We start from the raw sequence: 14930 nt of genomic DNA, 5'->3' as shown, positions 1-14930 counted from the left end.
CCTGTCAGATCAATCTGTACAGATACCGGAAATATTACAGTTCTCCACGCATGGTGGGAATATTTTACACATATCATGTGACGTAAACAAAATTGAGACGACAGCTGCAAATTCCAAATAAGAAAATGATTGCATTTCCTATCTTAGAAAAGCTATGCTTCGATTTTAATGTAATGTGTTTTTTCCGAGGCGGGTTAGGTTCTTGACAACAACAGCAGTTTAACAGCGGAGATACACGTACGTACATCCACGTATTTTCCGAAGTTTTTATGAACATAACATTCACTTCTTTAAATAAGTAAAACAAATTATTAAAAGACTTAAAAACTATCAGAAAAGATGAATCTATTTTTACTGAAACGTAATTTTAACATATATTTTTTTTGTTTGATTGAAGGAAATGATGAATTTTCTCCGTAAGGACAGTAACTTTTTGTTACTTCCGGGACATGACTTTTTTCTCGTTAGTATATTAGGGAACCTTAAGTGAAATTTAGAAAGTACACGTAATAACGGTAGAGCTCACACCGCTTCGCGGTGCTCGCTATCAATAAATTATTACATACATGTAGTATCACGTGTTTTTTACTTTTGTTTTTGTTTTTACTTTTTGTCATTTACTTTTCTTTCTGTGTACGTTTTTTAAGGTTATTTCATGTTCTTTGTTTTTTGTGTCTGTTTTTTTTTTTTTTTTTTTGGTCTAGTCTTTAAACCTGGATTGTATTCTTTTGGTTTCTGTTAAAATCTTGGCTCCCTTTAAAGTATTGCGTAGCTATTATGGCTTAGTATTTTTTTTAAAATATACATTTTTCGTAGCTTTATTTCTAAACAATTGAAACATACCTCCTGAACTTAAAGAAGTAGATGCAGCAAAAAGGATTGTACACAGTATTAACAAAATGGTGGTGCAGTTTTTCAGTTGATGACTGAAGCCTTGCCAGCACAAACAAAACATGGAAGAATCCCTGAAGAGAAAATATTTACATGATAGTTAGCGTACTAGGTCCAGTTGTACAAATGTGGATACTTTTTCTCGAATGTTAAGTGATCCTTTTTATTGACCATTATACATGTACTGGAAAATTACGAAGGTTGATTAATTGAATTAGAATAAAATGATTTTGGATGTAAATGGTTCTTTAAGAAATAATTCGTGTAGGGGGTAGATTTGTACTCAATTTAACACGGGTACGGCATTTATATTCGATTATTTAACACCGAGCGATAGCGAGGAGTTAAATGAGAATATAAATGCCAAACCCATGTTAAAATAAGTACAAATCTACCCCTGGAAGAAAAATTTCTTTTCTAATATGACAAATACGGCATTTTTGTGACAAAAAATTTCCCTAGGCGTAGCCAAAATAACAGCTGTTCCGTTTAACCTCCCCCGTATGGAAGTTGGATTAATTTGTATATTTATGTCATCGTATGTGTTAGATATGTGTATTTATACAATTGATTTCAATTAGATAACCTCTCAGCCCTTAAATCATCGCGTAAACTTTTTAAATTGAGCGTTTTGTCTCGAAGCGATAGCGAAAGAAAACAGACAGTGCACAGGTGCTAAAGGTGGGGTTGTACCGACTTATACTGTTTGACGATATGAAGACGTCATGTTAGAATTGAGTCTTAATTCATAGAGGCGTTTTCGAATATGGATAATTCTAAATCAAATATTGTCTTCTTAATCTATTTCTATTCGTTACATGTACATAAAAAAGGATTTGTGTTTTGTTTTGTGTTGGAATAATAGACTGTTTTTATATTTCTCGAATTTGACTACCTTTTTTTTTTAAATTTGAGCAAACAGTATCCTTGTTCCTGGTATTAACTAATAGCCATACACTGTCACGAAGGAATATTGAGATCGGGAACCAGTCTAAGCAAAGAGCAGACTGGTTTACTGTCCGATTTGAGGAGTGGGCATCTATAGACATTTGACGCTAGTATTATAAAACATTTATTTAATATTAGAAAATCATTTATAATATTGAAAATTCAATTGAATTTCTAATATTAAAAAAATCGATTTTTTAATATTAGAAATTGATTTTCTTATATTAGAAAATGGATTTGTCGTATTCAATTACAATTTTTTAGTATTAGAAAATCATTTTGTAATATATAAAAATGTAACTGATTTTGCAATATTGCAAAGTGATTATTTAATATTTCAAATTCATTTTCTAATATATATTATAATTACAAATTCATTTTTTCTAATACTTGTATAACAAATTCATTTTCTAATAATAACAAATTCAATTTGTAATATTACCAAATGTGTGAAATTTTAAAATATTACTATATCAGGAATGTTTTATATCTGAAAATGAATTTTCAATATTTTAAAAAATTAATTTCTAATATTAAAAAATATTTTCTGATATTAAAGAATAATTTTGTAATATAAAAAAATGTGTTTTTTTTTAATATTTGACAATTAATTTTATAATATTACAAATCATTTCTAATATCACAAAACCCTTTTTTAATATTAAAAATTCGATTGAATTTCTAATATTAAAAATCGATTTTTAATACTAGAAATGGATTTTCTAATATTAGAAAATACATTTGTTGTATTCAGTTACGATTTTTGAATATTAGAAAATCATTTTGTAATATTGCAAAAATGTGACTGATTTTGCAATATTGCAAAGTGATTTTTTTGATATTACAAATTAAATTAGTATTACAGATTCAATTGATATTATATTACAAAATCAGGAATTTGTAATTATATTAGAAAGTATTTTTTTTTAATATTACAAAATATTAAAATATTTTCTAATATTAAAATAATGATTATAATATTAAAAAATTATTTTCTAATACTACAAAATATTGATTTTTGTCCACTTTGGCTTGCCATAATTATGTCTCTGTATCGACTATGCGCCGAATTAGAGTAGAAAAACCATTTTATCTCTCCTTTTCATTTACACAAATAGACAGACATCACGTAACTGCAATTAGTTAAAATTATTATGACTTTGTAAAAGTTTCCGATAACTTTATAACAATAGGGTTTGTAAGTCTCGTCATGTGACTCACGAGAATGGGTCATAGTCTACCATTCAAATGCATAGAGATTTGTCATTTTCTTAGCGTTGGATTCAGTATATAAAAGCAAAACATATTTTCGTGTAAAGATACCAATAAAAATGATAAATATCTATTTCCACATCATAAAAGTGTTAAGAAAAGTGTAAAAATAGAAGAATTTGCATTGTAATACAGCGTTTACTCGGCGGGTATTTCTAGAAATTCACAGAGGACGCTTACCCTACCAGTGCACCTGGTCCATGCTCCCAGTTTTTAGTGGAGTCCGAGTTGCTCATTTGCTTTTGTTACTTTGTATGTATGATTTTAGTTACTTTATGTTCTTTGTTGTGTATGTCTGTTTTCCATGTCTGGTCTTTGTCCCTGGATTACATTCTTTTGATTACCGCTATAACCTTGGTTCCCTTGATTTCTCTTAGAGATCCTGGAAGTAAACAATAAAATGCAGACCGGTCTTCGGATTTCAATATGTTCTACATCAGAAATTTCGGTAAGGGATGTGAAACTAGAACGAGACTTAGAAACCGTATGGCATAAAAGCGCATGGGTACATAAAGTAACGATAGTTTATTCTACCAGTATGCTCAAGTGGAAACCAGCTTTAAAGTTTCCTGTACTTTCAACTCCCCAAAATTGTAATATTTTCCTATTAATATTTTAGTACAGCGGCCCGGAAATTTTGAGGAATTATTTTTGATAAAAACGACATGAGTAAAATACAATTGTAAACGTTAATCTGCAAAAATGGTTACTCCAAAAACACGTCTTTTCTGTAGTCTGGACATAGTTGATCATGGAAAATTCTGAAGATCTTCAGGAAACCTGCAGCCTCAATTCGGTATTATTATCAGAATATAATAGCATTAAAACCTAAGATTTTTCAACCTTTATACTTCTATTCTCTACATTCAGTTAAAATCCCGATTCAAAAAGATTATTCATCGTTGCTTCTCCAGAAGAACATCTAGATACAAATACGTAGTTCTTGGCAGAGATTCCTCATACTTTGTAAAAAGGAAGATTCCGGATCATCATCCAAATATATTGAAGATGTTTTCAAAATGCTGGATTTTTTTTATCGACAACATAATTGTCCATTGTGGTGGACGCGTTTTCAACAAATGGCATTCCAATGTGAACAAATTGTGCTATTCTACTCGCCGACCTATTCCCCCACTCTTATGAGGCTGGCTTTATAGCTGATCTGGTAAAAAGGTAGAAACATATTTTAGCCAAATCCTTTAATCTCAGTTTCCGCTATATAGAAGGCGTAATATTGTTAAACAATGCTAGTTCGGGGATTTCATACATTGCATCTACTCCAACGAACTTGAAATAAAGGATATTACAGACACTGTGAAGTTAGCCTCATACCTTGACCAAACTATACGACAAACGCGTTAACTTTTCTGTCCTTGTTGTAAACTTTCCTTTCATCTGTGGAAACACCCCTTCTACACATTTTTTTTCATATCAAAACTCATACATGTACATTTTGTACGTTATGCCACAGCTGGTCGTAACTTCGCCGACTTTTTGTACCGCGCTCGACTTCTTACAATTAGGCTACTGGAACAAGGTTATATTGCTACAATGTTATTGAAGTCATCGCTACAGAAGTTTTATAGTCGTTATCATGACATCGTGAATCGTTACGGTGTATACATTTGCACCATGAGAACCGATTTGTTCAACGTGTCATGACTTTTTATTAGCAACTCGGCGGGTGTTTTTAGAAAAGCAGAAGACGCTTACCTTACTGGTGCACCTGGTTAATGCTCCCAGTTTTTAGTGGAGTCCGAGTTGTACATTTACTTTTGTTTCCTTGTACGTATAATTTTGCTTATTTAATTTTCTTTGTTGTGTGTGTCTGTTTTCCCTGTCTGGTATTTGTCCCTGGATCGCGTTCTTTTGAATCCCGCTAGAACCTTGGTTCTCTTGATTACTCTTTCATCCTCAAAACTAAAAAAAACCAATTAAACAGGTTTTATAAATTGTCGTATCTCCCGGTCTCGAATTCGAAAACTGGTGCGACACAACACCGAATTTTAGAAAGAGAAGTGGAATTTACCAAACCTGTTTCATCAATAATTCTCATGACTATTTATTTTCAATTTTCTATACATGGTTGCTTATGTTATTTGACACAGACTTATACGGTACCATTCTTCTTTAAAAGTATGAAATATAAATTTCCAAACTTTTTTGTACAATTTAAAACTAAAAGCATATTGGGGACATAGTATTACTTTTTTTATTTGTTATATCTAATTATTTATTTGTTATTATTAACAATTTGATATAACTAATTAATAATTTGATATGAAAAATAAATAATTTGATATAACAAATAAGTAATTTGATATAAAAAAAAAGAAAAAAAAAAGAATACCATGTCTTTAATACGCTTCCGTATATAACATATGGTGACAAGCGAACTTTTATTACTAGCCTAATTATCATGTTTTTTTTATCATATTCAATTGAATTTGATCACTTCTCTACAGTGGTCTTATTCATTGTGCGCTTAATTGCATTTTGCGATTGTGCCTAAAATCTGCCTAATAAAATATACATAGGGGTTGGATGTTCTAAAATTTTCTACTCGTGATTAGTATTTAATTTTATACCTAGAAGTTTGTACAGTGTTATAGGAGGCCAAGATGTATGTACACCCTTAAACCTGGTACATGTATTTTTGCTCTTCATTTTCCCATTTACTTTCTTTTCATTTTTTCAAGTTAAAGCGCTATTTTACTTGTTTTCTGATATTGATTTTGAATATCATTGAGTCAGTATTCCCTACTTGCGGAGCTCGGGATGCAGCCATATTTTATCCTGTTTTTGCAGAGTTACCTCCCGTAAGAGCAGGTATAATTTGGAAGTCTCTCTAATCGATGTTCGAATTTGGGTGCAGAAAAAAAGAGGTAACTCGAATGAAAATGGAATCCCCAGCAGACAAACACAACGGTGTTTCTAAAATTTACAGGGTGTTTCATTTTGTTGGTAGGTTACATAAGGATGATTTTCATTTGTATCCGGGTAAAGAAAATTTACGGCAGGGTCGGTAGAACGAGAAATTCCCTTTTGACTTTCAAGATTTTCTAAAGTATCGTCGATATCGGATGGAAAATTTTACGTGTTCCGAATAGACACCTGCTGCAAAGGGAGATAAATGTTGACAAAATGTTGGTCCGCAAGTCGGGAATGGCTAAGTTTCCTTGTTATACTGAGTACTTATAATGAACTTTAATGGTCAGTTTGTGTACTATTATAGTTAACTGTGAGTATTACATGAAAATGCTTATACATGTAATGTTGAGTTATCTTCTGTTTATTTGTACAATATGTATTGAACATACAGATACAATTGGATTGATACTATTGGTTTGAATATTTGCAATAATTCTATATTTTGCATATATTTGGTAACTGATAATTTTGTATGCATTTTTTGTAAATTTCTTTGTAATTATTTTGTGGATTTTTTTCAATTCTTTCTATTTGTTAATTAAATGTAGTTCCTAATTCGTGTTGTCTGTCGGTTGACATTTACCATCAAACCCCACTTTGTCACTCATAGATAACCAACAACGATACCAGTATTGATACTTTTTTTGAATTTTATATTTATCTTTAGTTTAAACATATTTATTAAGTAATTTGCATATTTTAACATCAAACCAAAACAACAGAATGAAACGAACAACATCAAATTAATAGATTTAGAAACAAGACTAAAAGTCGTAAATCAATCTGTCTCCTGAAATCATGAATACTAATATATCATATAGCATAGCTCAAGGAAGTAGTGCTCTAGTGCTTATATCATGCATTTGGTGAGTTTGGTGCAAAGCGAAGAGGTTGATATTTAATGCTCTGTGTATTTACTCAGGTCATAAGGAATTGCTAGAATTATTCAAAAGAAGTAATTGTGTAATTTAGGTTGTTAATTTGAAACGTTTGCTCTGTATCAAAAAGTTTTGAACCTTGGTAAACATTTTAACATTATACTCATCAGACATCTCATCTGATCCAAATAGGAGAATATTTGAAGTCAGTTGATCAGGAAGTTGAAGTGCTGAGATATGTTGTCTCCTAAGCTAATTATATTTGTCTTATAACAGTCTCCAGGATGACTTTGCCATTCCGGCGAATGCCAAAATAGTTTTTGCCACTTAGACAAGTCAGATCCTCGCTCCCAGGAGCCTGAATCACTCACCTGGTAAAATTTTGACTTTCAATGGCAATAAATTTAACCAGAAGTTGTCTAACAATTTAACCAGAAGATGTCTAACAATTTAACAAGAAGTTGTCTAACAATTTAACCAGAAGTTGTCTAACAATTTAACAAGAAGTTGTCTAACAATTTAACCAGAAGTTGTCTAACAATTTAACCAGAAGTTGTCTAACAATTTAACCAGAAGTTGTCTAACAATTTAACAAGAAGTTGTCTAACAATTTAACCAGAAGTTGTCTAACAATTTAACCAGAAGTTGTCTAACAATTTAACCAGAATTTGTCTAAAAATTTAACCAGAAGTTGTCTAACAATTTAACCAGAATTTGTCTAACAATTTAACCAGAAGTTGTCTAACAATTTTTACTCATGAAGATTTTGATAGGACTTAGATTATTTTCAGTAATTGAAAGTTTTTTCTATTATTATTTTCAAGATATTGGCTGAAAACTAAAAAAAAAAAGTCATTTTTCATCTTTCAGGGCAGTAATTCTTACAAGCAGTCGTCCGACAACTTTGATCCCTGAAGAATTTTGTAGGCCTTATAATAAGGGTCATTTCAGCATTTGAAAGAATTAAGCTAAAGCTAACGGTTTGGAGATAATGCGAAAAACTACATTCTAACCCCTCTGTTCTATTTTTAGAAACGGCGGCCATGAGATAAATCCGAGGAATAAAAGTTCCCATATCATTTCTTATCAGAATACCCAAAGGAACATTTACATCAAGTTTGGTTCCAATTGGTAAAGTAGTGTCAGATGAGGATTTTGAAAGAACTGACATTAAAAATAGCAAATAAATAAATAAATAAATGAATAAATAAAAAAATAAACGTCGAAAAAGGGCAATAAATGCAACATGGCTGAACAGGATAAAATGAAAATTTGACCACAGATACATCTCATCATGCTGAACACTTTTATGTAAGTCAGAATTTCAAACCTAACGGTTTTGGAGATATATGCATGCAAGAAAAAAAAAAACAAAAACAAAACGAATGTCTGACCCCTATGTTTTATTTGTAATAATAGTGGCCAAGTCTTTGAACGGATCACAAATCTGAACACACTTTTGTGCAAGATTACCCTAAGGATTATCTGTGCAAAGTTTCATATAATTCCGCTCAGTAGTTTCAAAGAAGATTTTTGAAAAATTGTTAACAGACGACGACGACGGGCACCAAGTGATGGCAATAGCTCAATGGCCTTCGGCGAGGTCAGCCTAAAAAATGGAAATAAGACCTATCAATTATTTCATTCCGTCACTGCATGCAGGATTTAACAACACTCCTTTCTACTTTCTGTACGTTCTGATGACCTTTTTAGATTCCTCGGTTTTTTTCCTATGAATGGTACTTTGAAAATCCTGAATGATAAAATATGATTTGCTGATCGGAAAGGTCACCTGAACAGAAAGTTAAATGATGTGTTGTTAGCACAGGCGCTTGTTTCGTATAAAAAATAAAAGTGATAAGTACTCTCTAGATGGAGTACTTTTTATTTTTATTTTATTTATACGAAACAAGCGCATGTGGTTGTTGGATCCTACATACAGTAACTAAATGAAACAATTGATAGGCCTAAAATCAAATTTCATTTGAGGAAATTTCAAAACAGCAATTTTTTCGAAGGAAAAAACCGTTTGTGAAACAAACTTAAAGTTTTCAATTTCCTTTACGGAAAAGACTCTCCTATACGGGTATTTATCATGTTAACATTTCCTGGGAGGAAATTCTTTCCACTACATGCAAATGATGACACTTCTTTAAAATTTAACTAAATAGTAATAAAACAGCACAAAAACACATAAATGACCATCATCTCCTTACTCTGGACAAGCGCTTGGAATCTGAGTTGGGGTTAAATTAGTTTTATAAGGTCTTAGTCCGACAGTTTTTAATTTGATTTCCTCATTTATGGACAAAATGTTGCCTTTTGAATCTCCCCACAAATGAAAAATAAAAAAATTATTACTAAATATATCCTTTGCAAATGTTTATCATTATGAAAGAAATCCTCGATTTATTTGTTAAGTACTTCTCCGTCTAAGAATCAGGCAAAATGTATATACATGAATGGTGTGGCACATGAAGGGGAAACAACTCAAATAAACCAATTGATTATACCTGATACATATCACTACCAGAAATAACCATCATAGTGTCTGTAAAGTTTGCATTTTTAAGATATTAATAGGTCAAATTTAATTGAAATGCACTACGACAAAATGACGAGAAAATTTTCCCGCACTGTTTCCCTATATAAAGCAGTCGAAAAATATCTACGTCACTGATGCTTCAGGATAAACTTAAATAGCTTTTTGGTTGTTTTCTAGATGTACTGAATATATTTCAGGCAAAATTGACTAAATGGGGAAAATGATGTGCCACCCTTTGCCTAATTCTCACACAGAATGGTACTTCAAATTACATTTCGCTGATATTGTCGAAAAAGAAAGAAAGCTTCTGTTCATGACCCTTAACATCCTCGTTTGCATTCAAGCTGCAAAACCGACCTGTTCATTTCTTCCACTTAAAAGGTTAGAAGGAATGTCAATCGTTCCGAAGCATGGTCAGATAACGAATATTGCATCCCTTTTCCCAAAAGTATACAGTTATTGAATGGCATAAGATTTACACCATGTACCATCCCCCATTCACCATTGGGACTTTCCGATGCATTCCCCACAGAAAAAATCCCATCCCCCATAGGATATTGCAATTTTCTTATAAACATTTATTTCTTTTTAAATTTGATTTTTTTTATTTTTAAATTCTTCATCATTCGAACTATTACTCTTAATCAAATTTGATACAGTTATCATGTCAATAAAAAAAAAATAATTTCCCCATCCTTCCAATTAAAAATCCCCATCCTCCATACACTATCCGCGTCCCCCGAGCCCCATTTTCCCAATCCCCATCCCCTAAAATACCATAGATAGGGATTTTTTTTCCCCAACCAAGTAATGTTTATGATAAAGAAATCACTACTTAGCATTGTGTATACACAGCCTGTAGCAGCCCTCCTTTAAATTATCACCCTGGAGCCTTGCGACACTTAAACAGATCTAGAAAGAAAGCCCTCGTACTTTTATACAGGAATTAATATAAAATGCTTTGTAATAATCCATATCCATCACATCAAATTTTAATATACTTTTATGACTATGCTTTGCAGATATTATTGTCAATAAAAATAGGTACTTGTTCACCTAAAACAAAAAGAAAAATAGCTTTGATCTGTGGCTCTCTGGTAGCAATAATTTACAAAAATGTAGCGCTTGACTACACGGTTTGATCGACAATTGGATAAAAGGCAACCCTGGGGAACATAGATTACAAAATTATAGCTTGTATGATATAGATAATTAAGTAGCATTCCAGTAAGAATCATGCAAAATGTGATACATGGTTGGAAAGCTTATATATTTTTATCTTTGATATTTTGTTTAATATGTTACAGTCAACATAAATTGACATGTGGCTTTTCATATAATGTGCTCTTTGGAGATAAAAAAATGTATAGCATGTACTGTGGAATTCAAATTAAAAGGAGATAACTCTGTAAATAACACTAAAATACAATAGAAATTGTTGCATTTTCAATGTAGGTTATCTCCTAAGAGCAGATAGATTGGAATAAATTATTATACATTTCATCATATAGACTTACAAAGCAACTTAATTACAAAAATAAAAATATGTAGCCTTTTTTTTGGGTATATTACATTTTACAGAATTTATGATTCTTACAAAGACTACAGTACTACTTAATATTAAAACCTGTCTAAACATATCCCTGGATAATCCGAAAATTTGTCTGATTCACACACTTCTCCATGTAAAATTCTATATCCGTTTCAATTATTTTGAACCTTGGTAAAGTGACCCCCTGTCTTAACTGAACCAAATGAAATCTGAATTCCAAAACGGGTTCGGTTTGGACCGGTTTCACTGTATTTCTAAATATCACAGTGTATGAAACTTGTTGGCAACACAACGCAACAAAACTACCGAATTAATAATTTGTAGGCAAAAGGAAACTAAATCCCTTAGTAGTTGTCTTTGTAAGAATCATGCAAAATCTGAAAAATGTGATACACCACCAAAAAGGCTACATATTTTTATTCTGGAAAATTAAATTGTTTTATGGGTCTATATTATGGAATTGGTAATTATTCATTCATATCTGTCTGCTCTTAGGAGATAATCCACATTGAAAATCCAATAGATTCTATTGTATTTCAGTGTCATTTAAAGAGTTATCTCCCTTAATTTTGAAATCTACAATGCATTCTTTATAAATTTTTCATTATAGAACACGGGTTATATGAAAAAAAAACGAATATTAATTTTTGTTTGCTTTGGCAATTCATACATCATATGAAAAATAAAAACATGTAGGCTTTTCAACAATGAATCACATTTTGCATGATTCTTAGCTGGAGTGCTACTTAAAAGAAATGGCAATATCAAGGCAAAAACTCGTGATTTTGCAACAGCTGTATTAATGCTGACTTGGGACAGGTATTTTCGGTGGAAATGGTAGGGTCAAACCTGTTTTTTAGCATGCTCCAACCGTAATCATGATTGATTTCAGCATATTGCAATGAAAACGGACGGCATAAAATTGCCACCATGAAAAGTTGGTAAAATCAGTTGACACGATATTACCGATGGTAGGCATTTTGAATTTACGAAAATTAATGCAATTACACAATAAATGTACTCATTGGAAAAAGGGGCTCAAACATTCGAGAGAAGAAATCAAAATGAAATTGTTTACTCACATCCGTCATTTGACAAATTCTATTCCTAGAAATAAACATTCAACACGTCTCACGTTTTAAACCTAGGTTTAATCGATTCTCCTTTTCGTAGATACGCAACGGGAAACAAATATTTTTAGCGTTTTTAATTGTTCACAATTTTAAAACAAAGCTTTAATTCATTATTCAATACTTTTCATTGATTTTCAAAGTTTTCTGAAAAATATTTTAGGGCTTATTAATAAGTAATCGCATTTCACTTGTGTATCAAATAAATAAAGCAGACGCTTCAAGCAATTTCAATATACACAAAAACCGTCTGGTTTTCTTTTAATATTCTTTTAGAATATTTAGATTTTCTGGTTCCACACTACGTGCGCTGCTTATCAGGATAAATCTATGATTTTAACCTTTTGAAGGTAAACTATGGATGCCGACATCGGTCATTCAAAAAAAGAAAAAAAAATGAATCAATGTAGTAAAAACAGTCGAATTTGTCGAATTTACGACATAAATGTACTTTGTCGAAATACATGTAAGAATTTTTTGTCGATATTTCGATAGTTAGTAGAAAAAACGACATATTCATGTCGATATAACGACATATCATCTCGAAAAGCTACTAAGTCATTTCGGTTTTTTGTTTTGTTCTTTCCACATGAATATGTCGTTATTTCGACTAAGCTATGTGTGTTTAATTTTTTCGACACTGCTTGGCGAATTAACGACATAAATATTCTTTTCGAATCATTATAACACTTGTCGGCTGCTGTAGCATGCAGACATTCGTTTTTGTCAAGAAATGATAGTCTATTTTTTATTCTATTGAAAACACGCTAAAATTAATAATTTATAGTGCCTTATTTACATTTTACAAAGACTATATACGCTGTGACGGATATATACTGAATAATCATGGAGGTTTTGTTATTCAAATACTAGAATGCGTCATGACCATTTCATCAACTGAAAATTTTGTTCTACAGTGGTTATGCATCTAATGTAGTCTGAACAGAGGCCTGAATGATAATTTAAAAAAAACATTCTGAATCAGACACTTATAAAAGACTTTTTTTATATTAGTGTTTTGAACTTTGGTAAAGCCAACACATGCCTAAACCGGATCAATAACGTACGGAAGCGTGTAGGTAACTTTTTTTGTTGTCGTTGCTATTGAATTGGTGCGTTATATCAAACTTATCTATATATTTTATGTCTACTTGTGTGGCGATACCGCAATAAATTATGAAAAATATTGCGAAATATTTTGTTATACCAAAACAATGCGATATAGAAAATATTGACTTGAAGTGGATGTCGATATATTTATGTCGAAACAAATTATAATCGAATTTCAGTTTTGAGTAACGGGGTTCGGTTTAGAAAAAAATCATTGTAATTACTATTAACAAACCTATTAAAATATTCTTATTTCTAATTAACTATTGAAGTACAATTAGATATTTATATGTACGATGTTTCTTCTATCAGTAATGATATTTCCAAAGAAAGATAACTAATATTTTTCTGTATTATTTTCTAGTATACCGATACCAATGTAATTTCAATTTCTTTTTTTAATGTTTTGACCATGGTGTTGTTAACAACATTTTAGAAGGGTTTATTATATTAATTAAAGCTGTTATGCAGGGTGCCGTCGATGTATGAAAGAGAACTGTTACAACTCAATATTTAAGTGAAGACCCAATGACCCCGTGCAGGTCCGAGTGTTAAAAGAATAGGCCTTGTAGCAGCGCTAAGCTTGTCGTAAAAGGCGACTAAATAGTGCTCAGAAACCTAGCCGGGGGCTAGGCGCTCTGCCCACAGAGCAACTGGGATGTGTGCCCCAGGTGGTGGAATGGGGTACCCCTGGCGTGTTGCATACTGGGGTTGTCAGGCTATAATACCCTTACCCACCCACCCCTTTTTCCAGTGGCAATCAAAATTTGTCGACCCTATTATCCTTGTGACCCATCCTTTTTTTTTTCATTTCATGTTCATTTTATCATCCATTTCATGTTCATCGTCTGAACATAGCTGAAATATTGCTGCTCGGACGTTAAACCCCAACAAACAAACAACAAACAGAAGACCCAATGTTTTCACGTTTGTGAGTAAATTTGCGGGTTTATTGACCGGTCGTTATTTTTTTTTTTTCAAAACAGCTTTGACGTGATTTGTTGTATTTTACTGCGTCAACAAGCGTTGACCTAAAAATAGCCAACCAATAATAATCGAACTGACAATTATAGTGCTGAATTTATAATGCGGACTTTATATAATAAAAATAAAAAACACGTTAAAGGTTGTATTTCAAGACATAATCAGCAGAACCCGGGCATTATTGTTATCATTTTTAAAGTTTTTGATATGAGTTTCAACTTTTAAACCCTATAAAGTAATATTTTCTGAATTTATCAATGGGGAAATGGAGATGATTGCTATACTTAAATTTATAATTACATTTAATAATTATAGGTATAATTTGTGAAAATTGAATACCGTAAAGAAATTATTTTAATACATGTATAATTTCAATACCAGAAACAGAAACTTTATTCAAGAAAACACTCAGGCGCTTGATAAGCGCTACAGGAGCGAAAATGAAATAATGAATTTACACAAATTTACAATACAATAAAGTACATGATTGATTAGTATTATATATATCAGATTAGAAGTCCTATAGTATTTTAGTCAAGGAAGCGAAATGAGTACAACACGCCGATTACAAAAAATAAAAAAAGTAAAAAAAAATTAACTACTTTTTTAATTTATCAATTACTTATCCATCAGTCATGTGACCTAGAGGGGTATGATGGGCGGTACCACACCTTTTATGGATGAATTAA

General features: G+C 31.5%; 1 protein-coding gene across 1 annotated transcript in view; it reads right to left on the bottom strand.

Annotated features, from left to right (window-relative positions):
* LOC148602958 (uncharacterized) overlaps window positions 1-12181 on the bottom strand; it is a 58320-nt gene extending 46139 nt beyond the window's left edge. Inside the window, exons 1-2 of the mRNA XM_088552219.1 lie at window positions 12100-12181; window positions 844-965 (exon numbers count right to left, since the gene is read on the bottom strand). Coding sequence (XP_088408345.1) covers window positions 844-965; window positions 12100-12101 — 124 coding nt within the window. The 5' untranslated portion in view covers window positions 12102-12181. The remainder of the gene's footprint in view (window positions 1-843; window positions 966-12099) is intronic.
* Window positions 12182-14930: the final 2749 nt, after the last annotated feature.

The sequence above is a fragment of the Perna viridis genome, chromosome 11 (genome assembly GCF_037379345.1).
Source record: "Perna viridis isolate PV_CMFRI_1.1 ecotype Kerala chromosome 11, ASM3737934v1, whole genome shotgun sequence".
NCBI lineage: Eukaryota > Metazoa > Mollusca > Bivalvia > Mytilida > Mytilidae > Perna > Perna viridis.
Note: the sequence above shows the minus strand (reverse complement) of the source record. Positions and strands in the feature narration are given on the sequence as shown.